The sequence below is a fragment of the Delphinapterus leucas genome, chromosome 17 (assembly GCF_059928025.1).
Source record: "Delphinapterus leucas isolate spDelLeu-1000000601 "Yukka" chromosome 17, BTC_Dleu_Yukka2, whole genome shotgun sequence".
Taxonomy (NCBI): Eukaryota; Metazoa; Chordata; class Mammalia; order Artiodactyla; family Monodontidae; genus Delphinapterus; species Delphinapterus leucas.
The window spans coordinates 71,345,695-71,373,071 of NC_143145.1; the positions used below are offsets into that span (position 1 = coordinate 71,345,695).

A 27,377-nucleotide genomic window follows, 5' to 3' on the forward strand; every position below is an offset into this window, starting at 1 on the left:
ATTCTTGCCAGAGGTTTGTCTATGCTAATGATCTTTCCAGAGAAGCAGCTTTTGGTTTTATATATCAATTGCATTATTTTTAGTTTTTCAGTCTATCAAGTTTGGTTTTTATTTTTTATGAATTCTTTCCTCCTGACTTCGTTAAGTGTATGTAGTTGTTCTTTTTCAAGATTCTTATCTAGAATTCTTATTTTGTTTATTTTCTATCCTATTTAAACATTAAAAGTATGTATGGCTATGAATTTTTTGACTTATGGCTTTGCCGTCATTGTGAGCCCCAGCTCTCATCAGGTGGGTAAGAACCAGGGCAACAACCCTATCAGTTACTCGATTACAACGGTGCAAAGTTTTGTGCTTTGAGTATCACTTCCTTCTTCAGTCAGAACCTCACCTCACTTATATCAACCATGGCCTTGAGAAATCAATCAAAGAGTCATTCCACTTCTAATATCCCATCCTAGGAACTTCCAAACCCAAAATACAAGAAATAAAAATTGTATACTTATTTCCCCTAATGAGAAGCTATTTCAGGATTGTATGTGGGATTTTCTCACAAGATGCTTTATTTGAGGAGGGAGCTTTCCACAATTTGGAAGGCCCATGAAAACTCAGCTGTGACCCCCTGCCATGCACCAGGACCCTTAATATGGGCACCTCATGAGTCATCTTGCATCTCTCCACTTGACATTCCTGGCCCAAAAGAGAGAGATAAGTCACACACTAGGTCTGAGCTCCAGTTTCATTGATGTTCTTATTTTTCTCAGGAAAATTAGATGTCACCCACTGAAATCTGTTTTCTGATTAGATCTATCTTTCTTCTTTCTTTCTTTCTCTTTCTTTCTTTCTTTTTCTTTCTTTCTTTCTTTTTCTTTCTTTTCTGCCAGTGCCACGCAGCATGTGGGATCTTAGTTCCATGACCAGGGCTCAAACCCGTGTCCCCTGCATCGGCAGTCAGATTCTTAACTACTGGGCCACCAGGGAAGTCCCTATCCTCATTTTTTAGATAACAGCTTTAAGCCAGAAATTAGGGAATTGGTACTTCATGGCTAGAATGGGATAGATGTATAGCATTTGTCCAAATATTTGGAGAAGGCTAGAGAACGAAAACAGAGTTAGACTCTAATCAAGTTAATGTTTTTTCAAGTTAAACACCTGGATGACTGCAGATACTCCTTATGCCTCCCCCTCAAAAGGCTCCCCCCAGAAAGGATACTTGCTGCTACTATGAACAAAAGGGATGCTGGAAGACCAACTGTCCCACTTTCGGCAAGGAAAAATCTAACAGATAATGAGAGGGGTTCCAAAGGAGAAGGGAGCTCCCAACTTGCAATTCTTCCCTTAAAACTCACAAGAAGGGATAAACAACAAGGTCCTACTGTATAGCACAGGGAATTGTATTCAGTGTCCTGGGATAAGTGATAATGGAAAAGAATGTATATGCATAACTGAGTCACTTTGCTGTACAGCAGAAATTAACACAACATTGTAAATCAACTATACTTCAATAAAAAATTAAAAATTAAAAACAAAAACACAAGAAGGATTACCATGAACTATTGTGAGCCAAACTCACTGTTGTCCTAGAGTTACAGATGTTACACTTTCAACAATAACCCTGCTAGTAATCCCATCCCTCCCCCTTGAAGTCACTTAAACCCAGGAGGTGGATGTCTCTAACAGCCCTCAAGCATCCTCTATGTCCCAGCTGCTGTTATTCTTGGTCTTTTCACTAAAAACATGCTCTTGCCCAGCCTAAACTTAAAGAGGAGACGGATTTATGGCAATGGAATTGCCAGATGAAGATTTCCTAAAAAGGTTCTCTTTCTTGAAATTCTGAAGATGTCCATATTCATAACCATACCATCGCTAATTCAGATACAAATACATAAATTAGACGCCACTTGAAGATCTCTATGAGGTACCGGAGTTCTACTGGACCAAAAATTTACCACCATTTTCAGGATTACTGGGGCTGAGCACATCAAGGTTCACTGCCCCATCCCAACTTTTACCCAGGCTTGTATGGTACCCTTGAAGCCAGAAGGAAAGGAAGAATTAAAACCCATAGTAAGAGGATTAATAGACAGAAGACTCATTTCACTTTGCACTAGTACTTAGAATACTCGTATCCTGACTATTAAGTAACCAATAAATGAGTGTACAACTTTACTCACCATCTCAGAGCTATCATTAAGATAATTATACCCCACATTCCAGTGGTGTCAATTCCCAATACTATTCTTTCCCCCAGTTCCACCCAAGGCCATCTGTTTTACAATTGTGCATCTATATTCTGCCTTCTTTAGAGCCTGTTCTCTTAAATTCAAATAATCAATACCTATTCACCTGTCCCTGGGAGAACCCACAGTATACATGCCTCATCGTGCCTCAGAGATTCACTGTGGTTTCTTACTTTTCACAAGTTCTTAATCAGGACCCCAAAGTTTCTCTTTATAATGAGCTTCTGCTAACCTAAAGATTAGAAAAGCACTAAAATGAATTCTACCTACCTTCTGACTTTAAGCACAAAAGGATACTGTCCCCAAAAATTACAGTTTTCAACAACAGGCTCATTATCCTAGAGCATGATTTATCTCAGGCAAGCTCTTCCCTCTGATTGGCTGACTACAGGCCATCCAGAACTTCCCCAGACCCACTATGGAAAAAGGTATTATAAACAGAGCGTTCTCAACTTCTCTGAAATTACTTCATTTTTAGGACCTTTAGGTGACAAGGCCCCTTTCCTGGGAACACACGTCATGAACACAAATTTTGCAGACCAGCTAGCTCTTCAACAACCCTCTATCCCTGGTCAGTCGAACTGACCAAAAGTTTTAGAATCTTCTTTGAACCTAACGGTCCCCCAAGCTGTACAACCTTTGTTTATTTAATGAAATGCACAGGGACTTCCCTGGTGGCGCAGTGGTTAAGAATCCGCCTGCCAATGCAGTGAACAGGGGTTTGAGCCCTGGTCCGGGAAGATCCCACATGCCGCGGAGCAACTAAGCCCATGTGCCACAGCTACTGAGCCTGCGCTCTAGAGCCCGCGAGCCACAACTACTGAGCCCACGTGCCACAACTACTGAAGCCTGCGCACCTAGAGCCCGTGCTCCACAACAGGAGAAGCCACCGCAGTGAGAAGCCCGCGCATTGCAGTGAAGAGTAGCCCCCGCTCGCCGCAACTAGAGAAAGCCCACGTGCAGCAATGAAGACCCAACGCAGCCGTAAAAAAATAAATAAATAAATTTTTAAAAAAAAGAAAGAAAGAAATGCACAACATTCCTGGCTAAGCCAGCTTACATCGCATGAAATATCATTACTTTCTCCTACACATATTTCTCTTCTTTGAACCCTGCTATGCTCCTCCCGTCCCCAAAGAAGGCAAAACGTATTTTCCCTGGCATTCGTGCAAGAATCATCCACGCCCCATGAAGACTTACCAGAAATGCCTTTGGACAGTCCACCGTGACTCCTGATGGATCAGATCTACAGACAGAAACAGGAAATGATCAGGCTGACTGTGTCACAGCAGATCTCAAATCACTCTCAGAATGATTCCTTACAGCCCAGGTGGCAGAACTGATTTCCCTTACTAGAGCCTGCTAACCAGAGAGAGAAAAGAGAGTTAGTATACACAGGCAGTAAATACGCCTTGAGGTCATCTACGATGTCTGGGTGCTTTAGAAACAGTGAGGCTAATTTCAGTGAGGATCCCTATCAAGGTCAAGGAACTCTGAAATACCCTAATGTTACCAAAGAAATAAGTAACGTCCAGGGTGATCCAGTGGCCAAGACAAATGCTCTATCCGATCATTTACCCCAAGCAGGGGCCCCTTAGAAGAGTGCTGGCCAATCAAGATAACCCAAAACCCCATGACCATGGAGGGATTCAAATAAACCATTATAGAATGCTAAAAGTATACTCCAATATCAAAGAAGTACTGAGAGAGATCTAGATATAAATTATGTAAAGATACTCCCTGAAATTCTGGAAGCACCAGAGCCTTTCATAGAGAGAATCTCGCTGAGGTACCAGGTGAGAACCCCACCACTGCAAGGATACACTGCTGCCATTTTGATGCTGTTGCCGAAGGTGTCTTACCTGCCGTCGACATACTCCTGGCAAAAGCAAACCATTAAAGGTGGGGTGTGGACAGGAGCCAAAACCTCAAGGTCCATTTGAAGTCTTCCAAATAGGCTTCAGATGACTACCTTCTACCCACTACCCCCTCACAGTGGGGTATGACTGCTGGCCAGATGTTTTTTTCAGGGTGCATCAAAACTTTTCACTGTCACCCCAATATTCATAGCAGCACTATTTATAACAGCCAAGACATGGAAGCAACCTAAATGTCCATTGACAGATGAATGGATAAAGATGTGTTAAAATATGTACAATGGAATATTACTCAGCCATAAAAAAGAATGAAATAATGCCATGTGCAGCAACATGGATGGATCTAGAGATGATCATACTAAGTGAAGTAAGTCAGACAGAGAAAGCCAAGTATCAGATGCTGTCACTTATATGTGGAATCTAAAGAAATGATAGAAATGACCTTATTGACAAATCAGACACAGACAGACTTAGAAAACAAACTATGGTTACCAAAGGGGAAAGGTGGGAGCGGGGTGGGTAAATTAGGAGGTTGTGATTAACATACACACTACTATATAGAAAATAGATAATCAACACGGACCTACTGTATAGCACAGGGAACTCTACTCAATACTCTGTAATAACCTATATGGGAAAGGAATCTGAAAAAGGATACATGTATAAATGAATCACTTTGCTGTACAGCTGAAACTAACAGAACATTGTAAACCAACTATACTCCAATATAAAATAAAAATTAAATTTAAAAACTGTTAAAAAAAAAAAACCCACAAACATACAAACTCTTCAGCTGAGGTTCAAATAAATTAACTTATCCAAAAACAAACAAACAAAAAATACACAAAAAACCTTTTCACTGTCAAAGAGCTAAGGCTCTAACAGTACACTAAATAGTACATTCTGGGGGCTTCCCTGGTGGTCCAGTGGTTAGGACTCCGTGCTTCCATTGCAGGGGGTGTGGGTTCCACCCCTGGTTGGGGAACTAAGATCCCCACATGCCATGCAGTGTGGCAAAAAAAAAAAAAAAAAAAGAAAGAAAGGTACATCCTGTATGATTATGACGGTTTAGAACAAGCAAAACTCATCTGTGGGGAAAGAAAACACAGAACAGCTGCCTCTGGGGTTGGTGGATACAGGGCTCACCTGGGAAGGGGATTGGAGGACTTTCTGGAATGACACTCTCTATGTTTTGATAGGAGGTGGAGATACACTGATTTATGCAACTGTCAAAACTCATGGTGCATAAGATGTGTGCATGTCATCATATATAAATTTTACCTTAAAAAAAAACCATAAACAAATATTGCACTTTAGTTAGTGATATGCATGTTGAAATAATTTAGGGATGAAGTATACTAATGGCCGCAGTAGCTTCCTATTCCCTTCAAAGACTTCCTAGTACTCCTTCAATAAAGTCTTGCAGGTAATGATGTAAGGAAACTTACATCTTCACAGGTGTTTTTGCAAGACCTGGCCTCTGCTGATTCTCCAGCTTCCCTAGCTGTCTTTTCCACAGGAAGCATCCTTCATTTCTGTGAATCAGACACACTCCTTCTAGGCCTCAGAGCCTTGGCACCAAGGGTTCCTCTAAACCTGGAATACCACTTGCTCTCATCACCTAGTTAATCTCTAGAGATCTTTCACACCTTCTGTCCTCTCAGCCTAGGTCAGGACATGCTCTTCTTCCCTTTCATTGCTTCTTTATGGTTTCTTCTTTGCTCCCATCACGTAGGTACACTTTCGTCAAATATTTACACAAATATTTATCTTCCTCATAAGACTGCTTTGGGGACCAGGGCTGGGCAGAGCTGCTTCGCTCACAACTGTATTCCCAGTGACCAGCACATCAAGAGCAAGGTGTTCAGGAATTTTGTTGGGTAAATAACTAGAAAGGAAATTAGAAAAAGTTAACCACTTTTCACGTGAGAGGTGGCAGCTTTAAAGGGTTGGCAATATTCCATATGAGGTGATGCTGTGGAGACAGGGCACTCGCACTCATTGTTGATGGAGGTATAAACCAGGAGCAGTTTGAAGTACCTATCAAAATGTTCAAGGTTGATACCGTTGATCCAGAGATTTCACACCTCGGTATTTATTCTGCACAGCACAAATAAGTAGTTGTACAACAATGTTCCCAGAAGTAGCTTGAAGTGTTGAAAAACTGACAACAACTTAAATACCTTTCTAAGAGGAGGCTGAAAAACTAAGGTATACTCATAAAATTAATTTCTGCACCATGCAGCCATTGCAAGGAATGAAGTTAATACTAATATACTGTTAGTAACAATAACTAGTGGATAGTGAGAAAAGTTGCATAAAAGTCTAAAGTATAATCACATTTTGTTTTTTAAAAAATCACACATATATAAATAGTTTAAAAGGCCGGTAGGGACTTACTTGCCTGGTGGTCCAGTGGTTAAGACTCCGCGCTTCTAGTGCAGGGACCCCACGTTCGATCCCTGATGAGGGAACTAGAGCCCACATGCCACAAGTAAAAAGATCCCGCATGTCGCAGACCCGGCGCAGCCAGAAAAAAAAAAAAAAAAAATTGGTATTTTTCAAAAAAGTAATGGAACTAGGGAATAAGCCAAACTGTTAGTCAGCTTTACTTCTGGAGGGTTAGGGATGAGGGGTGGGCAGGGATTTCCACTCTTTATCGATTTCTCTAAAGTTTAAACAAGCAAGCCTATAATTTAAAATATATTTTTAAAAATATTTTAAACTCTAGGGCTTCCCTGGTGGCGCAGTGGTTGAGAGTCCGCCTGCCGATGCAGGGGACACGGGTTCGTGCCCCGGTCCGGGAAGATCCCACATGCCGCGGAGCGGCTGGGCCCGTGAGCCATGGCCGCTAAGCCTGCGCGTCCGGAGCCTGTGCTCCGCAACGGGAGAGGCCACAGCAGTGAGAGGCCTGCGTACCGCAAAAAAAATAAAAATAAAAATAAAAGAATTTTAAACTCTAGAGTCTTTGCCGAACAAGGCTTCACGGTAAAGCTCACGTTGCCTGTTCAAAATTAAACCTACAACCAGTGAGCGACTTCACTAAAACATGGCCTCCTGAGGACCTGACATCCACGGACCACCCAAGCGCCGGCGCATAGTCTTTAAATCCTACGGGTGAGGTCTGTGAGGAAGGAAGGAAGATACAGTAAATGGAGGTGGGTCGTAGGGGTCCTGGGGTGGGTATGACTCCGGAAGGAAGACGGCAGCAGAATTTAGTCTGCTTTTCCAAGTACCTGATCCTCCGCAGAGGCTCTCGGGACAAGAGTCGTAGGATACTTTTCATCTATTAGCGAAGATTCTAAGAACTCGGGTAGAGGCAGAGAATCTAGAACAAGGGGTGAAGGAAACCCTGGGCTCTCTGTCACCCCCTCCCGGTGGGGAAAACGACGCGCCGCCCCTCCTCTCAGACCCTCATGGCGACTGGGAAACGGGTCTGCACGCGGGCGGCGCGGGCGGCCCCGACGGCGTCGGGCGGGCGCGTTGACTTGACCCCGCACGTGGGCGCGGCCGGCGGCAGGGAGAAGCAGCCGGGCGCCCCCACGCCGCGCCCTCGAAGAAACCGCGAGGCCCCGCGCCCACCTTCCGTCCTCCCCGCGGCCGCGCGGGCACTGAAGGCTACAAGGTCAGGTCCCCGGGGCCCAGGGAGGAGGCGCCCGCCGCGCCGCGGCTGCTCTGGAAAGCGGGGTGGGTCACGGAGGAGGTCCCGTTCCGCCGCAGACTTTAGGACCTTCGGCGGCGTCCCTCGGCCGGATGGATGCTGCCTCCTTTCCTTCCTTCCACGTTTGAAACGACCCAGCCAAGGCCAGGCCGGGCGTGAGGGTTTCCGTCTCTCCTTTCAACCCGCACAGCGGCGCCCAGACGCAGGGAGTGCTCGCCCCCTTTTGCAAAGAGGAGCGAGGAAACTGGCCAAGGTCACCCGGCAAGACCAAGGTTTCCCCCACCCTAGATGCTTCCCTGTGTGAATGTGAATGGGCCTAAGTGCTCCTTTCTTTCCCTCAATGGCCGGAGAGAATGAAAATGCGGTCTTGGAGCGCCAGGTATGGGCCTGAAAAGCCACGCGCGTCCAAGGTGGCGAGCCTTCCCGGGGGAAAGGGACCTCGGTGGCGGCGCAAGGGCCGGTCCTCCGACAGCGACAGCTGCTTGAAAAGTAGAAGCCCCCGAGAGGTCTCAATACCCACCCGAAACCTTGGGAGCGGCACCGCCGCATCTAGGCGTCCCCACCTGGGACCTGAGGGGCGACGCCCGGCTTCCCACGAGGTGTCAGGGACAAACGTCTATCTGGTCCTCGGGGTTGGACGCGGCCTTCGCCAGGCTCGGCTCTTGGGAACTGGAAGCCGAGAGGCAGGAGCGCGACGCCGGCACGCGAGTCCCGGCCTCATGAGCGCGGAGGGGCCTGTCTGGGGACCCCGGCCACCCTTGCCCGGGCTTAACTACTGCCCCACCGCCAGCCTGGAGCCTCAACTGTGCCGGACCCAGAAAGCGGGGGGCGCGCGCTCGCGGCCGGGGTTCCGGGCAGGGTTTGCCGAAGTGAGGAGTTCGGTGCACGACCCCCTGGGGAGCGGGGCGAGTCGCGCGTCGGCCAATGGCCGCGGTGGGCGGGGAGGAGACTGGCCTGGGGACGTGCGTGGGCCGCGCGTCGCTTCCCCACCCTCGCGCTCTCTCGGTCCCGCGGCCCCGCCCGCCCGTCGCCCGCCGCCCCGCCCGCCCGTCGCCCGCCCGCCGCCCTCTTAAAACCGGCTCAGCCCTGCGGGCCCGCCCGAAGCCTACCGGTCCCGAGCCCGCGTCGCCCGTCTGCGGCCCGGTGGCGAGCGCTCCGCCGCTGCGCTCTCGAAGGTGGGTGCAGAGCCCGGCGCGCCGCTGTGGCCCGGGGCTGTCGTTCGCCGGGGTGGTCGGGAAGCGCCGGCAGCGGTCTCTGGCGCAGTTCGTTTTGGGGGGTTCTTTTGTCCTCTTGGAGCTTTTAGTCCATAAGCGGCTTTCAACCCCAAGTCGCAGATCCTCGGGGTGAGGGAAGGCCAGGAGCGGAGCGCCTTTGGGGGCTCAGGAGGAGACGGGCAGATGCCTTCGTCGTGGCTGACCTCTTCTCCTGACCCCGTGTTCTTTAATTTCTGAGTCACGACCTTGCTTGCTTTTCTTATTGGACTCATTGATCTTGCCCTCAGGACCCGCCGGCTCTGAAGGGGCTCCATCCCCCAGCCTTGGTGAACTTATGTCCATCAAAACGCCGTCCTTTTGGGGTACGGGCGGCGGCGGCGCAGGGGCGGGAGCCTGCTCTTTCCCACCTGGCCTGGGGCTCGTCCTCGCCCGCTCCCGAGAGGCAACCCCAGCTTCCCTAAGCCCCCAGGTGGGATGACGAGTTTCCCGAGGGACTTGCGGGAGGTAGCGGGACTCGGCCCACGTGGGGAACCCGCGCTGGCTGCGGCGCTGGGAGGGAAGCCGAAGGCGGCGGCGTACTCCTCCTGGCAGCCCGGACCGCCCGGGTCCTCGGGGTCAGACCCGGGCTTCGCAGCGGGGCAGCTTCCCCCGACCTGCCCCCGGGCTGGGGGAGCGCGTCTCCTATGCGACCCAACCCGGGCCCTGGGCTCTGCCCTCCCTGCTAGGGACCCAGGACTGCCTGAAGCTGCTGCCCGCCCCCAAGCTCGGTCTTGCGCTCGGCTCCTGGCTCCGGGAGTGGGAAGGCCCTGCGGCTCCGACCCCCCGCCCCGGAAAAGAGGATGTCGGGGACCGGGGAGAGGGCGGAAGAGGGAGTTGAAACGGATTTGGCAGGAGCGGGGTTGGGGACGGATGTAGAGAGTGAGTGTTGGAAACGAGCCCTGCTAGGTCAAGGCGTGTTTGGAGAGGGAAGGCAAAGGCGACACGTACCTGGAATTTGGAGTCGGGCAGAATCCCGACAGATTTTCGTTTTAGTTTGTTTTGTCTTTTTTGGGGCGGGTCGTTTGTTGCCGTTTTTGTTTCGTTTGCGGGTAGGTCTTGAGGGATCGAAGTGGGAAGTTTATCCGATTCCCTCCGACCCGGGGCTGCCTCGGGCGGTGGAGGCTGGGCAGGCAGGAGCCGGGCCGCAGCGCCCCGCGCCCCTCACTCGGCCGCGCTTGCTCTTCCGCAGACCCGCCGCGCCCTGTGGCCCGGGATGGCTCTGCGGCTGCCAAGTGAGGCCGGACCCCAAGACAAGGGGTGCTACCCGCCCGACATACTCCAGAGCAGCCCCCAACGCCTGGCCGCCTACTACCCGCCTTTCCAGCCCTACAGCCACTACGGGAACACCCTAACCGCCGCGGAGGAGGGTTTCCAAACTTTACGGCAGCTGGAGGCCCTGTCCACGTCCCCGTCTCTGTCCCCCTTCGCCTTTCGGATGGCGCCTCCCTTGCTGAGCCCCGGCCTGGCCCTGCAGAGGGAGCCGCTCTACGACCTGCCCTGGTACAGTAAGCTGCCGTCGTGGTACCCAATTCCCCACCGCCCCAGGGAAGTGCCGCACTTCCCGAACGGCAGTCGCGAGTTTACAGGCGCCTCCAGTGAAGACGCGGGCCCCGCTGGCGGCCGTAGCGACGGTGGCCAGTGCTGGGGACCTGAAATTTTCGTGCCGCCGTCCCCTGTGGATGCTTCTCTGTTCCCTGAGAGGCCGAAGCCCTCCCAGCTGTTACCGTGCTCCCCCAGAGAGCGCTCTGAGGGTGGCCCCAAACTCGCGAACCAAGAGGGGAAGGCATCTCACCGTTACCACTTCACCCAGGAAGACCTGCACTTAGTTCTCTACGGGGTCATCCCCAGCCCTCAGAACTCAGCCCGCCTGCACCACGCGATTTCGGGCCTCCTGGTCCCCACAGACAGCTCAGGTAAAGGCAGTCCCCATGATCCGGGACTTGGAGGTGCGGGTGGGAGGCGGGAAGACAGGTGAGGACGGGAGGGGGCAAGGGCGCTTCCAGGTGGGTCCGAGGCTGTGCGAGTCCTAAAGCGGAGCGTATGTGCTTCCATCAGAAGACGGAGCTGAGAATGGCAGGCTCACCTCCGAGACCCTATTTGCTTAACCGCATGACACCCAAGATTGTTTTAGTGAGAAGAGAAACGGTTCATGCGGGGCGAGCTGATCAGGCCGGCTCAGATTCTACCGGGATGTGCAAGGTATCTGAGAGTCTCAAAACCAGCATTACCTCTGATCCTCAAGTTCCTTAAATTTGCAAACGGGGTTAATTACAACATAACCCACTAGAGTCATTTTGAGTCTCATGTGAGAAATGGCCTATGTAAAAGGAGCAGGAAACCTAGAAAGGACAAGTAAACATCCAATTCAGGATAATGGTGAGCTCCAGGGAGTGGGGAGGATAGCGCCGTATGAAAGCATTTCATAATACGTTTTTATCGAAAAAATAAAAATTTAACCCTGTCTTTTTCTAGGGTCTCGTTCTCTTCCTCGGACTCTGGATAACGACTCCCTTCAGCTACCAGAAGGTAGGCAGGGCTTCTTGGCTTGGATTTCTTGTCCAGCACAAATGCAGTCGGTTTCCTCACTGGCTTTCTTTCCTGCCCTGGGTCTCTCCTAGGTCTCTGCCTTGGGCACACGAAATTCGGTGAAGTGGCACATTTTGGTGTGTTCTGCAGTAGCCCTGTCGCCAAAGGAGTCAGGTTTGGGCCCTTTCAGGGTAAAGTGGTCAACACCAGCGAAGTCAGGACATACGGAGACAATTCCCTGATGTGGGAGGTAAATGTGTTTCTGGCGGGTTGGCGGAGGGAGGTGGGTGGGAGGAAACCTTGGCCTCTGCCCCTCTGGGAGACCCCTGGACTGGGAGAGGGGGGCCCCCTCCGGGCAGTAATCTGCTGACTTGTGCTGCCTGTTTTGCAACATAAAGAGAAAGAAAGGCAAGCTGTTCAGTCCCTGAGGATAACACCTCTGCATGGATTCTGTGTAATTTTTGGTGGCTTAAGGCATTTTCCTCTGAAGATTAGCCGTGGAATATACATTTAAAGAGTTAATACATTGGGTTATATTTATAGACAAAACCAAACACTTTAAATATTACAGAGTGATGCTAAGAATATGCCAGAAAGGACTAAGACCAGATTTAAAATTTTCGACGTCGTTCATCTAAAGAGGATTTTTAGAAAACTGATACTCTTAACTCTGTTTGAGGCAGGATGGTAGGACTGCAGTTCGTCAGAATGTATCAGATTGTCGCCCCTCGCCGTGGATTTCTAATTTCTACATCAAGGAATATAGTTGAGGAAAATAATCTGAAATCCAGACTTCACGGGGCTGTTTGTAATAACAAAACATTGAAGACTGTAGAATTGCCCACAGCAGAGAAAGAATTAAATTATGGCTCCATCAATACACATGAAAACTAAATTGAGATAAAATACTAAACTAATTGGTTGTCTTGAAGTGGTGGAATTAAATGTAACCTCCTGTTTCCCTTACCTCTGTTTATGAAACTAATATATGCTCACTCTAGAAATCTGGAAATCGAGGAAGTGATAAAAGTAAGAATCTTTTTGAAATGTGTCACACTACCTATAGAGGTCTCTTTAAGCTAATAAATCCATTTAGGCTCAATCATATTGATAATAAATATATTCAGTAGGTCAAGTGTGAGTTTTGATTTTTTTTTTTTTTTTTTTTTTTTTGCGGTACGTGCACCTCTCACTGTTGTGGCCTCTCCCGTTGCGGAGCACAGGCTCCGGACGCGCAGGCTCAGCGGCCATGGCTCACGGGCCCAGCCGCTCCGCGGCATGTGGGATCCTCCCAGACCGGAGCACGAACCCGCGTCCCCTGCATCAGCAGGCGGACTCCCAACCACTGCGCCACCAGGGAAGCCCTTGAATTATAAATTTTTAATGAGTAAATTTATTTTCTAGGTCAGACCAAAAAAATGTGCATTTCCAAACTTTGTTTGATTTCATTTAGATCTTTGAAGATGGTCGTTTGAGCCACTTTATTGATGGAAAAGGAGGTGCAGGGAACTGGATGTCCTATGTCAACTGTGCTCGTTTCCCCATGGAGCAGAACCTGGTTGCAGTGCAGTGTCAAGGGCAGATCTTTTATGAAAGCTGCAAGGAGATCTACCAGAACCAAGAGCTCCTTGTGTGGTATGGAGATTGCTATGAGAAATTTTTGGACATTCCCATGAGCCTGCAGGTCATAAAGCACGGGAAGCAGACGTCTGGGCCCTTAGAAGGTGAGTGCACACTTTCGCCTCACCCAGTGAGGCCGTCTTAGTGGAAGGACTGGGCTCTTTCTCTGACTCACCACCTTCCTGCAGCTTTTCCACTTGCTTGTGGAACTTCTCCCTCCCAACACAACACTCAGAACACAAAACTGAGGGCGTCTCTAACCAGCTGGGCATTACCCAGCTGGAGGAAGATGCCCTCATCTTTCCAAAGCTGCTGAAGCTACTCCTCTTCACCAGTATACCTTTTCTTCTACCCCTTCACCCGCTCCCAGAGAATAAAATAAAAGTGAAATAAATGGATGCAACCTCTGCCTTAGGTGAGCCAGCTTCTGATTCATCTTTGCTGAGGCTCACACAACTCAGGAAGTCTAAGCTTTAGAGCACTGTTTTTCAAGTAGTGGGTTGCAGTATCTTAGCAGGGTGGGGGATTTGGTGGTAGAGACCAGTATTAAAGAAGAAAAAAAAGAGAGAGAATAAGAATAAAATAGAATAGAAAATATTGATGTGAATCTCATTTAAGTTAAGCATTGTTTGGTGAGGTTTTTGTTTCAAATGGATGTGTGCGAACTGGGTCTCAAGTATAAAATGTGTTTCTTACTGTGGGTCTTAGTCAACTTTGGGAAGCATGGAGCTAGACTCTCCCTCTCCAATTTTAATGCGGGTGTGAATATCTGGGGACCTTGGAAAGATGCAGGTTCTCATTCAGGGCTGGGACCTGAGATTCTGCATTTCTATCACATTTTAGTAGAAGGCAGCTAGAGGACTACCAACCCCCTCTCTGGGAACGAGCCTCTGGAATTTGCATTTTAAAAAAGCTCTTTGAGGGCTTCCCTGGTGGCACAGTGGTTGAGAATCTGCCTGCCAATGCAGGGGACATGGGTTCGAGCCCTGGTCTGGGAAGATCCCACATGCCGCGGAGCAGCCTGCCCCGTGAGCCACAATTACTGAGCCTGCGTGTCTGGAGCCTGTGCTCCGCAACAAGAGAGGCCGCAGTAGTGAGAGGCCCACGCATTGCGATGAAGAGTGGCCCCCGCTCGCCACAACTAGAGAGAGCCCTTGCACAGAAACGAAGAGCCAACACAGCCATAAATAAATAAATAAAATTTTTTAAATAAAAAAAAAGAGCAAAATCCCTTTAAAAAAAAGAAAAAGCTCTTTGAGCGGTTGATTTCTATACCTGCAAAGACTTGGGAACCACTGATCTTATAGGTGGGACCGGACAAATGCAAGTTACTGTAATATGTGTAATCAGATAGAAGACCATCTTATTATGTTAGAGCAAATGTCGTAAGTAGCAGGTAAAAGAGAATGTGAATTGCATTCATCACACTGCAGTGATGGTCTGCATGCAAGTCTCCCTGCTAGACTGAGACCCTTCAGGGCAGGAGACAATTCTAAACGCTTTAATAGCACCTGCTGTGGATCCCCATGTGCACTGAAGTAAGGAGGAAGACTGGGCTAAACTGGGGAAAGCTGCTTAGGGATGTGGTGAAATAAAGAATGAGTTAGGCAGGGAGAGGCAAGGCAATTCAGGCTTGGGGAATACTGAAGCCAAGGGCAAGGATGTGTTCACCAGGGATTCGGAGGTGACTAATGAGCAGCCTCTTTCTAGAAGCCAAATAATGAGGGGCTGTTGAACTGTTTCGGTGAACTGTCTTCTCACTACCCCAATAAATGGACGGCGTGGGGTGCGCCTGAGGGTAAGATGGCAGGATTCTCTTGAGTCTGGACCTCACAGTTGCCCCATACTTGGCGCCAAGCCAAGACTTTTTGGTCACTTCCAAAAATGTACCAAGTGCTTTTTTGAAATAAAAGTGAGAAGTGGATTTGAGAACGATACATGCTTGATAACGCAAAATAGAATCGTTATCCTTTTGAAAAGTTATTCAGCACTATGCATCAGAGCTGTTAAAATGTCCATAACCTTGGATATATCAGTAACGTATCAGTAATACTCTTCTGGAAATTTATCTTCGGGAAATAGTCCCAAAGGAAAAGCTTTGTCCGCAAGGATTTTTAATGCAGCGTCACCCCTGTTTGTGAAAAGTCACGAACAACCTAAATGCCCAATATTAGAATAATTAAGTAAATGATGATATATTAACATGGAATAATATACAGGCATCAGAGATCCCAATCATATAAGCAACAGGGCCTGCAGTTATCCGTGCTCCACTTCTGAACCAAATTATATCTGAGGCTTATTGGCACTGTTAACGATGATGTGTAAATATTTAGGATAACTCGTGGCAGAGAACTTGTAAACAACTCAATTGGTTGGGAAGACTAATGGATAAATTCATTTGTTTTCTGTTAATAGGAATGTTTGGGGATAGGATGAAAAGGAAAGAAAAATCAAAATTCCTCTGTCCTCTCAAAAGAAAGGTCTTTTTTTCAAAGGCTTTTGGTGAGGCTTGGTGGGAACCTTCCCCTTGAAGGTCTTGAGTGGGAGGGAAGGGCCTGGACCCTATGTGGGCGGGTTATTTGAGTTTGCAAACCTGCCAAGTGTGTGTTTTGGGGGCTGAGGGTGTGGAATGTGTAGGCAGCTCTCAATCGTTACCAAACTCTGTCTGAACGGTGTGTCTGTAGTGGGGCAGAAAGCATAATTTTTGGTATCGAGAAACCCCTTGGCTGAAAAGACTGAGATGGGAGGCAGGAAGAAGGAAAAGAAACAGGACAAAATTAGGTTAAGATAAATTTCCAAGGACCTGAGCAGAAAACGGAGGCAGCCGAAGCCTAATTAGTAAGGGTGAGGGTGCTCTGTCATTTCTGCCTAAGTGGTGGTTCTTATGCAGATTTACTACCGAACCCTTATTCTGAATTCTGGTGTGCCTTCATGCTTTGATTTGTAAAGATCGCTGACCCTGTCTTGTAGACCCCCTCTTCCTACCCCAGGAAGCAGGAAGGCCAGGTATTTCTAACCAATGAAAATTCTAGCTCCGAGCAAAAACCATCCCAGCAGGGAGATTCTGAGGGTATTAGCACCTCAATGAAAGCGATAGACAAGACTGGGCAATGGATCTTCCTGATGTTGGTGGTTGCCTTCCTGGTTATTTACTTAATAAAATGATTTATTTCCTTAGCCACCTGTTAAACATGCCTGGGACGCAGTTATCAACTAACAGAACCCCCGATGAATAGCTTCCCTGCTGTTCCGATGCTAACTAAAAAGATTTCCACCTTCACACTCTTGCATATAGTCACTCCTGGCTGTCCTCTGCCTCCCTGGGGCCAGACAATGAGGTTTCAGGGATGCTTTCACAGTCAAAACCACTTTATGCTCTGGAATCCAGAGTGTCCTCGGCAGGGATGCTTTTGTAGGTGGCCCTGGTCCTCTCCCCTTCCCCCAATACATAGACACCCCTGAGCCTGGCACCTCCTTTGCTAGAGTCGGCTGAACCCTCTCTAACCTCTCCCCCACCTCTCTTATAAAAATGGATTTACCTTTCTCAGTCTGTCTCTCAGTGATAGTATCACTTGTTGATAACAAGTCAGTAAGTGTTAAATTAATCATCACAATAACCCTATGTATTAGTTCTAGAATCTTCCTTAAAAGTTCAGAGAAGTAGACTATAAGCTAAAAGGGCACCTAAGGCTTCGTAAATGGGGTCAAATGGAACAGAACTCGTGAAGCCTGGGGAGAAGCTATGGGTGTCCATCAGGGTCCTGGGTGAACGGCTTTGAACTTGTAGCTCTCGGGCCGATCTGAAAGGGACAAATACGGTAGGTATTTGGTATGTGAACCTTGTAAAGAATGCCAGTCAGGAACTGTAGGACTGACCTGCTCGTAAACAGGGCCAGAGGAAGGGCTTCTTCAACAAATATATTTCGGGAACAAAAGGTAAGGAGAACCTATAGATTAAGAGATTGGAGAGACATAGCCTCTGTGGACAACACATAGGCTTTGAATCCTACGTTGAATCAACTGACTGTAAAATAATAAAACATGTATGCCTGTGTGTACGCACATAAATGTATATGTTTCTATTAAGGAATAAGGGTTGACTGTTTAGGTATGACAATGGCATTATGGTTATGCATTTTAAAAAGTCGTTGTCTATTAAAGATATGGTTTGAGATGTTTATGAACCAAGTGAGAAATTAGTGTTAAAAAGAATCCATTATGAAAAAAAAATAATCCCTTATGGAGGGAAGTCACATAAGTGAGTTGGTCATTGTCAAAGCTTGGTGTTTGGGCACATGAGGGTTTATTCCATTATTTTGACTTTGGTATATGTTTTAAATTTTTTGTAATAAAAAGTTGTAAAAAATCATCTTGAAGAAAATAAGAATGAAGGAAGGTAGCTGACCGAGCGACTTATCCCCCTGTGTTTGACAGAGTCTGCAGAAGGGTACAGGTGTGAAAGATGTGGAAAAGTATTTACCTACAAATATTACAGAGACAAGCATCTCAAGTACACCCCCTGTGTGGACAAGGGTGACAGGAAATTCCCCTGTTCTTTATGCAAACGGTCCTTTGAGAAGAGAGACCGGCTCCGGATCCATGTCCTTCACGTTCATGAGAAGCATCGGCCTCACAAGGTAAGAGTCGGGGCAGCGAGTGACCCTGCCCTTCGCTCCAGCACTCTGCTTTCATGCTGCTTCCCCAAACCCCTGGGTGAACACCGAGGGCCTCCTGCGTGCATGTTGCTGGGACACAACACCAGGTGGGAAGATGGGACAGGGTGTCTGAAGGAGGTGACAGTGCTGTGGAAGAGCAGACGTGAACTAATGCCATGACACCCGAGTGTGAGGATGGAGGCACATGGTAGACAGGGACAGAGAAAGGGTGTCCTTCTACCTGGACACGTGGGTTATGAAAGGCCTGTAGACAGGTGGCCGTGAGAAGAATCTAGGACAGTGGAGTGTCTGGTTTATATCTTAGGTGGGGTTGATTGGCTGGGGTGGGGGGCGTCCGAGATATTCCAGGTGGGAAAGACCCTGGCCTGTGGTTTTAGGTAGCTACACCTTCTTCCATGATGTGTGCAATGTTGTGTTAATTTCTGCTGTACAGCAAAGTGACTCAGTTATGTACATTCTTTTTCATATTCTTTTCCATTGTGGTTTATCACAGGATATGGAATATAGTTCCCCATGCTGTAGAGTAGGACCTTGTTATTTATCCATCCTGTATATACTAGTTTGCATCTGCTCATCCCAAACTTCCAATCATTTCCTCCCCCACCTCCTCCCCCTTGGCAACCACAAGTCTGTTCTCTGTGTCTGTGAGTCTGTTTCTATTTCATAGATAGGTTCATTTGTGTCATATTTTAGATTCCATATATAAGCGATATGATATTTGTCTTTCTCTTTCTGACTTACTTCACTTAGTATGATAATCTCTAGGTTCAATGTGCAGGCATATTGATAGTTACAGGCGAGGATGAAACATGGGCACAGTCCAAAGGATGGATGGCCTCTATGCCATGCCAAGGATTTTGTAAGGCAGAAAAGCAATGGTGGATTTAGGGAGTCGTTTTCCACCATTCTGGATACCTGGTGGCTCTGCCAGGCTTGGTGCAAGAAAGTGCTGACTACCACTGGTCTTAATTAGGAGAAAGAGGCTGAAGCTTGGGTACAGACAGCTTCAGGTTGGACTCCTGCCCTGTCAGGACTCCTCCAAGCCCCCAGTTTTCTCCATTTGAAAACAGAGTAGTCATCATAAAACTGCTCTTGTCTCTCCCCTCCTGTTCACAGTGAAGCTTCTGGAAAAATCACAATCACTGGACTATATACTCCTGTAAAATCTGAGTATTTTTACAAATATCATGTATTATTTTTGTAAGAATATTTTAATTTATTTTTATTTTTGGCTGTGTTGGGTCTTTGTTGCTGCACGTGGGCTTTTCCGTAGTTGTGGTGAGCAGGGGCTACTCTTGGTTGCGGTGCGCGGTCTTTTCACTGCGGTGGCTTCTCTTGTTGCGGAGCACGGTCTCTAGGCACTCGGGCTCAGCAATTGTGGCTCGCGGGCTCCAGAGCTCAGGCTCAGTAGTTGTCGCGCACGGGCTTAGTTGCTCCACGGTATGCAACTAGGGAAAGCCGATGTTCAGTGACAAAGACTCAACACGGCCAAAAGTAAATGATAAAGTAGTGGTGGATCTTACAGTTGATGAGATGGAGCATTTAAGATATTTGTTGGGACTGCTGCAGCCAGATCAAAAGACGTTTGCTTAAACAGCAGAAGCTACAGGATTAGTTTTTGTCTTTTTGGTTTGGTTTTTTGACTAAAGTAGAATGCAGGAAAAGGTTATCTGTGTCAGGTCAAGAAATATACACTAGAATGTTACTTGGGTCATTTGCCTAAACACTGAGGACAGTGGTGGGTCTTGGACTGGGGTTCGAGGAGAGGAGCCGTAGGAAGTACTGCTGGCTTTGAAATCGGGGGACCATAGACCAGGAGGTCCAGAGATGACAGGAATGATGAGAAGAGGTGTAAGCTGGTAGTAGTAAAGTGAATGTCTTGGACTTCCAAAGAGGAGAGGTCTTGATGGTAGAGTGGAGGGATAGTCATTTTATTTTATTTTTTAAACTATTTATTAATTTATTTTGTCCACGAGGCATGCGAGATCTTAGTTCCCTGACCAGGAATAGAGCCCGTGCCCCCTGCAGTTCAAGCTTGGAGTCTTTCCACCTGAAGGCACAAGTCATAAGCTCAAAAGAATTCTCTTGTTCTTTCCTTGGCTATTATCTGTCTTCGATTTTTGTTCTCTCCTGGGATTCCTTTTAGCCAAATGTTAGGTTGAATCTACCTCCCTGTACTTGACTTTTAATTTTTCTTCATCTGCATTCTCTGAGAGTTCCCCAACCTTAATTTTTATGTCATGTATTCAGTCTTTAGCAGTCAGCTGAGTCTATTACATACAGCATTTCTATTCTATACTTTCCTGTTGTTTATTTTTAATTTCCAAGAACAGTTTCATGTTCTAATTGCTCCCCTTTTATAATTGATCTGTTCTTTTTGCAATATGAACTTCAACATCTGACTGTTTTTGCTTTAGTAACGACAATGCTCGTTATTAAAATGTCAAGTAGTAAAGAAAAATTAAAGAAGACTTTTAAAATACACCCCAGAGGGCTTCCCTGGTGGCGCAGTGGTTGAGGCTCCGCCTGCCGATGCGGGGAACACGGGTTCGTGCCCCGGTCCGGGAAGATCCCACATGCCGCGGAGCGGCTGGGCCCGTGAGCCATGGCCGCTGAGCCTGCGCTTCCGGAGCCTGTGCTCCGCAACGGGAGAGGCCACAGCAGTGAGAGGCCCGCGTACCGCAAAAAAAAAAAAAAAATCCACCCCGGAATCCCACCATCCAAAAATACCCAGGCTCTCGTTTGTGCCCATAAGGACACCTGGGGAACAGGGTCCAGAAACACAATAGTTCCCTTTACTTGGTTCAGAATTCCTGAGAAGATTGGACAGAGTCGTCAGGGTCACGAACACAGAGAAATGACAGGAACTGTTCACAGCAGGTGGCTGTACCACATGCTCTCACTGGCCCCCCAAAATATTACCCTTGTTTTTGTAGGTACATGTGTTGAGTCATCTGTCACCTGTATTGCCACTTTGGTCTACATATTCCTCCCTACCCCCACTAGATTGTTCCTCCTTGTCTCTAGCAGAGTGTTGAGGGGTTCTCCATAAATACTTGTTGAATTAATTGCTGGGGGCTTGCAATTTACTCACAGCCTTGTGAGGAAGGCAAGACAGGTGTTTTTTCCCATGAGGAAAATTGGGGAAACAAAGATTCCGAGTTTTAACTGATTTGTTCTGGTCACACAGCTACTTGTTGACGGAGCAGGACAAATTCAGGCCTCTATATACACTGCCGTTTCACATCTGAAGCAGCTAACTTAACCCAAAGACTTCAGATGAATTGCCTTAGTCACAGCATTAGCAGGCTCTGGACCAGAACCCATGCTGCCAGATTCTTCCCTGTAGTCCCGGGATGCCTTTCTCCTGTCTCAACTAGACCCTCAGCCTGGGTCTGCTTGATCCTCTGCCTACAGATGTGCACAGAATAAATACAATAGTTAGTTCTTCCCCCCCAGATAAATATAATGGTGAAATAAACTTGTTAAGGGGAAGACGTGGTTTCAACTATATTTTTCTTTTTCGTTTTAGTGTTCTACATGTGGGAAATGTTTCTCTCAATCTTCCAGCCTAAACAAACACATGAGAGTCCACTCTGGAGACAGACCCTACCACTGTGTGTATTGTACAAAGGTAAATGGAACCTTCTTTTAAGGGATCTGCCTTGAGCCCTGATTGGGTGTCCATGGATAAGAACTTGTAGCATAAACCCTACCTAGCTTATAAGAGTTCCTGGTAAATTAGTTCAGTGTCAGCCCATCCCCAATTTCCACCCCCCAGATTATACTCCTGTTTGCTTACAATGATCAGATGCCACCTACTACTGCCAAGTTGGCATCTAGGGCATTTGTCATGAAATAGACCCTAAATTTACAGGAGCCTGGTGATAGCAGACATGATTATGCAGTCTTTCAAAGTACAGACTCTGGGCTTCCCTGGTGGCGCAGTGGTTGAGAGTCCGCCTGCCGATGCAGGGGACACGGGTTCGTGCTCCGGTCCGGGAAGATCCCACACGCCGCGGAGCGGCTGGGCCCGTGAACCATGGCCGCTGAGCCTGCGCGTCCGGAGCCTGTGCTCCGCAACGGGAGAGGCCACAACAGTGAGAGGCCCGCGTATCGCAAAAAAAAACAAAAACGAAAAAGTACAGACTCTTACATGCTGCTGATCTAAATTTCTAGAGCAATTTTGCTGAAGTGGCATCTAATCTTCATTATACAGAATAATAAGTTATAAAAATGAAGAGATAAAGACGTGGTTAGGGGTGGCTGGGCTAGAAACAAAAGTCTGACCATGCCTTAAAAATATTATACTAAAACACCTCATGTTCTTTTTTGATGAGATACATTTGGGCTGTCCAATGTGTACAGTGTAGCAAAATGGGGCTAAGACATAAGTAGACCATATGGAGCCAGCACAGACCTAAGGAAGGTGGCCCTGGGTTTGTATGGATGAGGAATCTATCCTGAGGGGTGAATGCTCTCCCGCAGGATTTCCAGAGCAGGCTCAAAATATCCCACCGCCCTTCCTCTTTCTGGCATTCTAATTCTGATCCTCACCTTGGTCTTCTGGCTAACCTGGGAATGAGAGGTGCCCGAAGAGGGAACTCAGTGCACTTGGGGCATAAATGAGCTGTTTGGCGTTCTGACTTACCGTCACCTAAGCTGATGGAGACTGTCCTTGTCTGGGTGTCCTAGACACCTACACCTTGTGCTCCTTACTGAGCAGTGGGCCAACCCCATGCGTGCCCAGCCCCCCAAATCCAAGGTCACCGGTTGAAGCCGGTGTCTTGTACCTCTGTCAGTGGACCCCCAATAAATGGAGTCTACATCGCTAATAAACACTTGAAAGTGACAAAGATCAGAGCAGAGTATTGAATTAGGGGAAAGGTTATAAATAAGGGAAAGAAAAGACAGGTAAAAACAGCAAAGTACTTGGGACTCTGAAATGGTACTATTTGGCCGTTTCTTTAAGAACTAAACTTGTAACCACCATACAACCCAGCAGTTGCTCTCCTGGGCACTTATCCCGGAGAAATGAAGGTCTATATGTTTATACGCAAACCTGTACACCAATGTTAATAGCAGCTTTATTCGTAGAAGCCCCAAACTGGAAATAACCCAGATGCCTTTCAATGGGTAGGTGATTAAACAGACTGTGGTTCATCCACACCATGAAATACTCCTCAGCAATCAAAAAGGATGAGCTGTTGTACACAAAACAACCTCCGTGAATCCGCGGAGAATTATGCTGAGTGAGAAGAGCCAATCCCAAAAGGTCACATACTGTATGCTTCCCTGTAAGTGACATTCTTGAAATAACAAAATTATAGAAATGGAGAACAGATTCGTGGTTGCCATGGCTTAAAAGTAGGAGTGGGAGGGAGCTATGTGTGGCTGTCATAGGGCAACGTGAGGGTCCTTGTGATGGAAACGTTCTGTATCTTGACTCTATCAATGTCAGTATCCTGGTTGTGATACTGTCCTATAGACTTGTAAGATGCAACCATTGGGGACAACCGGGTAAAGGGTACACAGAGTCTCTGTTGTTTCTTATAACTGCACGTGAATCACGATTACCTCAAAAAGTTTGTTAAAAAAAAAAAGAAGAAAGAAACCAATAAGGTACCCATTTATGCAAAGACATTGGCCAGTATTAGCTACTCCTTCTGTAATTCAGTTCATCTTGGAGTGTGATCCCAGGACCACCTGCTTAAATGCAGTTTCCTTATTACCCCAACAGGTATACTCATCGGGTCAGTCTGCATTTTTGACTAGACCCCCAGGTGATCTTAACCATTGAAGAGCCACTGTTCTAACCAGTGACATGTCCATCGTGTCCTTTTTTATTAAGGCTACACCTGTTGACCAAGTGTGCCCTATAGCATTAAAGCCCAAGGTTCGCTGACTGGAGAACTAAGGGGTGACATAAGGATCGGTAACGGTGAAATTAACCCCTTTCTTTCACTGGTTGTCCAGCTGATGGAAGTTTACTTTTTCTCCTGCTTTCTGTCCTCTGCAGAGGTTCACTGCCTCTAGTATACTCCGCACACATATCAGGCAGCACTCCGGGGAGAAGCCCTTCAAATGCAAGTACTGTGGTAAATCTTTTGCATCCCACGCTGCCCACGACAGCCATGTCCGACGCTCGCACAAGGAGGATGACAGCTGTTCCTGTAACATCTGTGGAAAAACCTTCCGAGGTCAAGAAGCCTTCTACTCCCACATGAAGTTTCATGAAAACTGCTAGCCCTCAGAGAGTATGAGGACAGTGCCTCTGTATTTCTGTCTTGATATTTCTTGTTTATGGGTGTATCTTACAAACAAATGATAGTTAGATTGAGATGAGGAACAGAATAATGGAACTGACCAAGTAGCAGAATTTACCAGATTTATTGACTGTGGTTTTAACAGCTTTCACAGAAATGTCTTTCACAATTTCTGACAAGAATGGAGTTTTGTTGAATTCACCTAGAAATAATGAAAGCTGGCTGTTAATAGGGCTTAAAGGTCTGGAAACTCAACATCAACCCTGAAAGGGACTATATTTCATTTCAGGGACTAGGAACAAAGTCTTTGATTTCACGATTTAAAAAAAGGAGGCTTTTTCTCTACTGGTTGCCTCGGGCCCGCAATTGTAATATGTCTGTGGCCATCCCCTGTTATGTTTCTTAACAGAATAAATTCTTTAAAGATCCATTCAAGCCAGAGCTTCATTAGTATTATAACTAAATGTTCAGACATGAATTAAGCTCCCATTTTATTTGGATTCATTTTAAAACCCTTAGTTTCTACCCCTCCCCCATCGCATGACAAACGCCTAATGTTAACAGTTTGTTTAGCACCAAACAGAATTTCTTGGAGGACACAGAAGTTACTTATTCACCCTACCATCTGTGACCTTTAACAATTGGCGAAGAAAAATTATTACCAAATGAAGAAAGGCTAAAAATTGCAATAGGCTAAGAAATAAATAAATGTATTTATAGTGCTCTAGTTTTAAACCTGATGAAGAGACAAGTGGAATTTTTTTTGTAGGTCTTCTAATTAGCTGGTCCATACTAATATATAGAGTGAAAAGAAAAACGTGCCACATCCATTGTCACAAGGCTGGTGCAAGCTTGTGAAGAATAATCTCTTCTAATGTGCAGGGAGACAGCAGACTCATCTCACGTGGGTCACAATAGCCAACATCTATATAGAGCATGAACCCTATGAGGTAGTGCCACTGAGTTACCACTTTACTGAAGGAAAGAAAGAAGTGGTCCAGCATTTGCCTCTAAGGGTCAAAGCCAGGTTGTCCTGACTCCAAAGCCCAGCCTCTTAATGAATCAGTTATGCTCAACTTATGAATCCTGCTAAGGAAAGAGCATTATTCTGTTGACTGTGCCATTCTTCCCTACTTTGGGGCAAGCAACAACAAACTTTTAAATATTCACATGGAAAATCGGGGACCAGAATAAAACTGCACCGTAGGCAAACGTAGCTATGTAGCTACCAGGTCACATCCCTAGCCGTGGTTCTATTGACTGCCTAGGATTTTTCTTCACCCTTTATTCGTGGTCCATGTCTCTCCAAATGGAGAGATTTCAATATGGAACAGATGCCCCTTCAGAGGGAGGCTCCTAGCTGCGGCAGAGTCCTTTGAGAAAGAGATGTAGTGCAGGTGGAAAAAGCAGTGACAGATTTTTCTCTGGGGAATGCCTGACCGTGGTGACTAGGTCTGAGTAATGTATCCTAATGGGAGTGTGCCCTGTTGTTTCAGGACTGTTTTAGTTCGTGTTAATTAAGTCAGAACAATGGTCTTTTGAAAAGATCAGGGCTCAGCCTGTGGTTAGGCAGCCTTTATTTGCCTGCTAGTTCAAAATACATTTCTTACTATGTATGGATTTGAACATTACTTTAAAACCAAATAGTAAAGCGAGACCTCAGGAACTGGTGTGGTGCCATTTTTTTCACTAGTTGAATAATTCAAATTAACTGCTGTGTTCCTTGAACCAGAATGGTAATAGAGGAAGGTAAAAAAAATTTCTTTTCCTCTTTTCTAGCAGTAATTCCAAAATGCTTGCATGCCAAATAATACCTTAGTATATGGATCACGCATGCCCACACTAGCTGGAACACTTTGGACATTTTTATTTAATCTGAGCTGTTTCTACAAAGTTTTGGTCGTATTGACCGGGTTACATATATCACTTTTTGTTTGGGAAAATACAGTCAATTCATAACATCTTCCTTTAGTAATTACCTTTAGCTCTCTTCTGTTTATTTAAAACGTGCATCTCACTGATCTCTAAAGATGATTTAGATCAGCTTAGAACAATAAGAATTTAAAAAAAGGAATAAGACAGTTAAAGACAGACCACCACATTAAAAGAATTAAATTAAAACTTTCAGCTAATATCGTTGTGTTAGCCAAACATGGTTGGAAAACAGACTATAGATTTTGGAGTTGGACGAACTGACATTTGTGCACCATGTCCTCATTGTATAACGTTGGGCAAGTTGTTTAATTTCTAAGGTTTACCACACTAATCCATATAATGTAATGATTATGCCGTAGGGTGTTGTGAGAATTAAGTAAAATGAGACAACTTGCCTTCTAGATGATACTTCATAAATCTATTTCTTTTCTCTTAACCTGCCAATGAAGGCAAAGAGGAGACAGAATTATTCACATTTTATTATTGATATATATGCTTGCTTTCAGTGGTTTGTGTACTAACAGCATTAGCATCACCTGGGAATTTGTTAGAAAGACAAACTCTCTAGCCCTACCGAATACCTACTAAATCTGAAATTCTGGGGGTGGGACCCAGCGATTGTATTAAGGCTTGAGAACCATTGCTTTATGTGATTTATCCCTCGCAGTCCCTGCAACATAGCAGTGGGTAAAACTGCTCGGTGACTTGGCAAAATCACAGAGTGGGTTCGTTAGGAGGAACCATTAGAATGCAGATGGCAGGCAGAATTGTGCTCTTCCCAGGAATAATGGATACCCACAGAGCACAGTTGTCATTTTACTGTTGGAAACATGGAACTCTTTCTACAGCTACGAGCCTGATCGATGGAGTTTAGAGACATTCTCAAGAGGTAATCTCTCTGCTTATATTCCTTTTCCCTACCTGAGTCTATATTTGATGATAAATGGCAGTTCATTTATTATAGAAAAAAATGTACAAAAAGGGACATCTGAACTCTGGAAAAATGACGAGGCTCAAAGTAAAGTGGCATCTGTGATATTGATGGAGGTCTTAATGGGCCCTTGGGGTGTCCTTCTGGGACTCGGGAAGTTGGTGGTTGCAATGAACAAAGCTATCAAAGTAGACAGATGTTTGGGACCTCTATGGGGCCTGCAGGAGGTAGGCTCGCAGGGTTATGGCAGTTAAGTCATAGCGTGGTTTGTACCCACAGAGTACAAGGCAGACTGGGGTTTCAAGAAATTGCCATTCACTGTATATAGAGATAAAATCACAAATACTGTCCTACGCGATCTATTGACGTGACAGTTTATACAGTATTTT

The 27,377-nt window shown here is 46.4% G+C and overlaps 1 protein-coding gene across 1 annotated transcript; it reads left to right on the forward strand.

The window, feature by feature from the left end:
• The first annotated feature begins 9,873 nt into the window (after positions 1–9,873).
• Positions 9,874–24,103, forward strand: PRDM14 (PR/SET domain 14). Its single transcript, XM_022595387.2, has 7 exons — positions 9,874–10,944; positions 11,504–11,557; positions 11,650–11,807; positions 13,011–13,281; positions 17,615–17,817; positions 21,389–21,490; positions 23,876–24,103. Exons 1-7 carry the CDS (start codon positions 10,245–10,247, stop codon positions 24,101–24,103), a joined length of 1,716 nt encoding a protein of 571 aa, XP_022451095.1. The 5' UTR covers positions 9,874–10,244.
• The last annotated feature ends 3,274 nt before the right edge of the window (positions 24,104–27,377 follow it).

Coding starts and splice junctions, on each gene's coding strand:
- PRDM14 (XM_022595387.2), top strand. CDS start 10,245: ATGGCTCTGCGGCTGCCAAGTGAGGCCGGACCCCAAGACAAGGGGTGC. Junction 11,808..13,010: donor ACAATTCCCTGATGTGGGAG/GTAAATGTGTTT, acceptor GATTTCATTTAG/ATCTTTGAAGATGGTCGTTT. Junction 21,491..23,875: donor ACTGTGTGTATTGTACAAAG/GTAAATGGAACC, acceptor TGTCCTCTGCAG/AGGTTCACTGCCTCTAGTAT.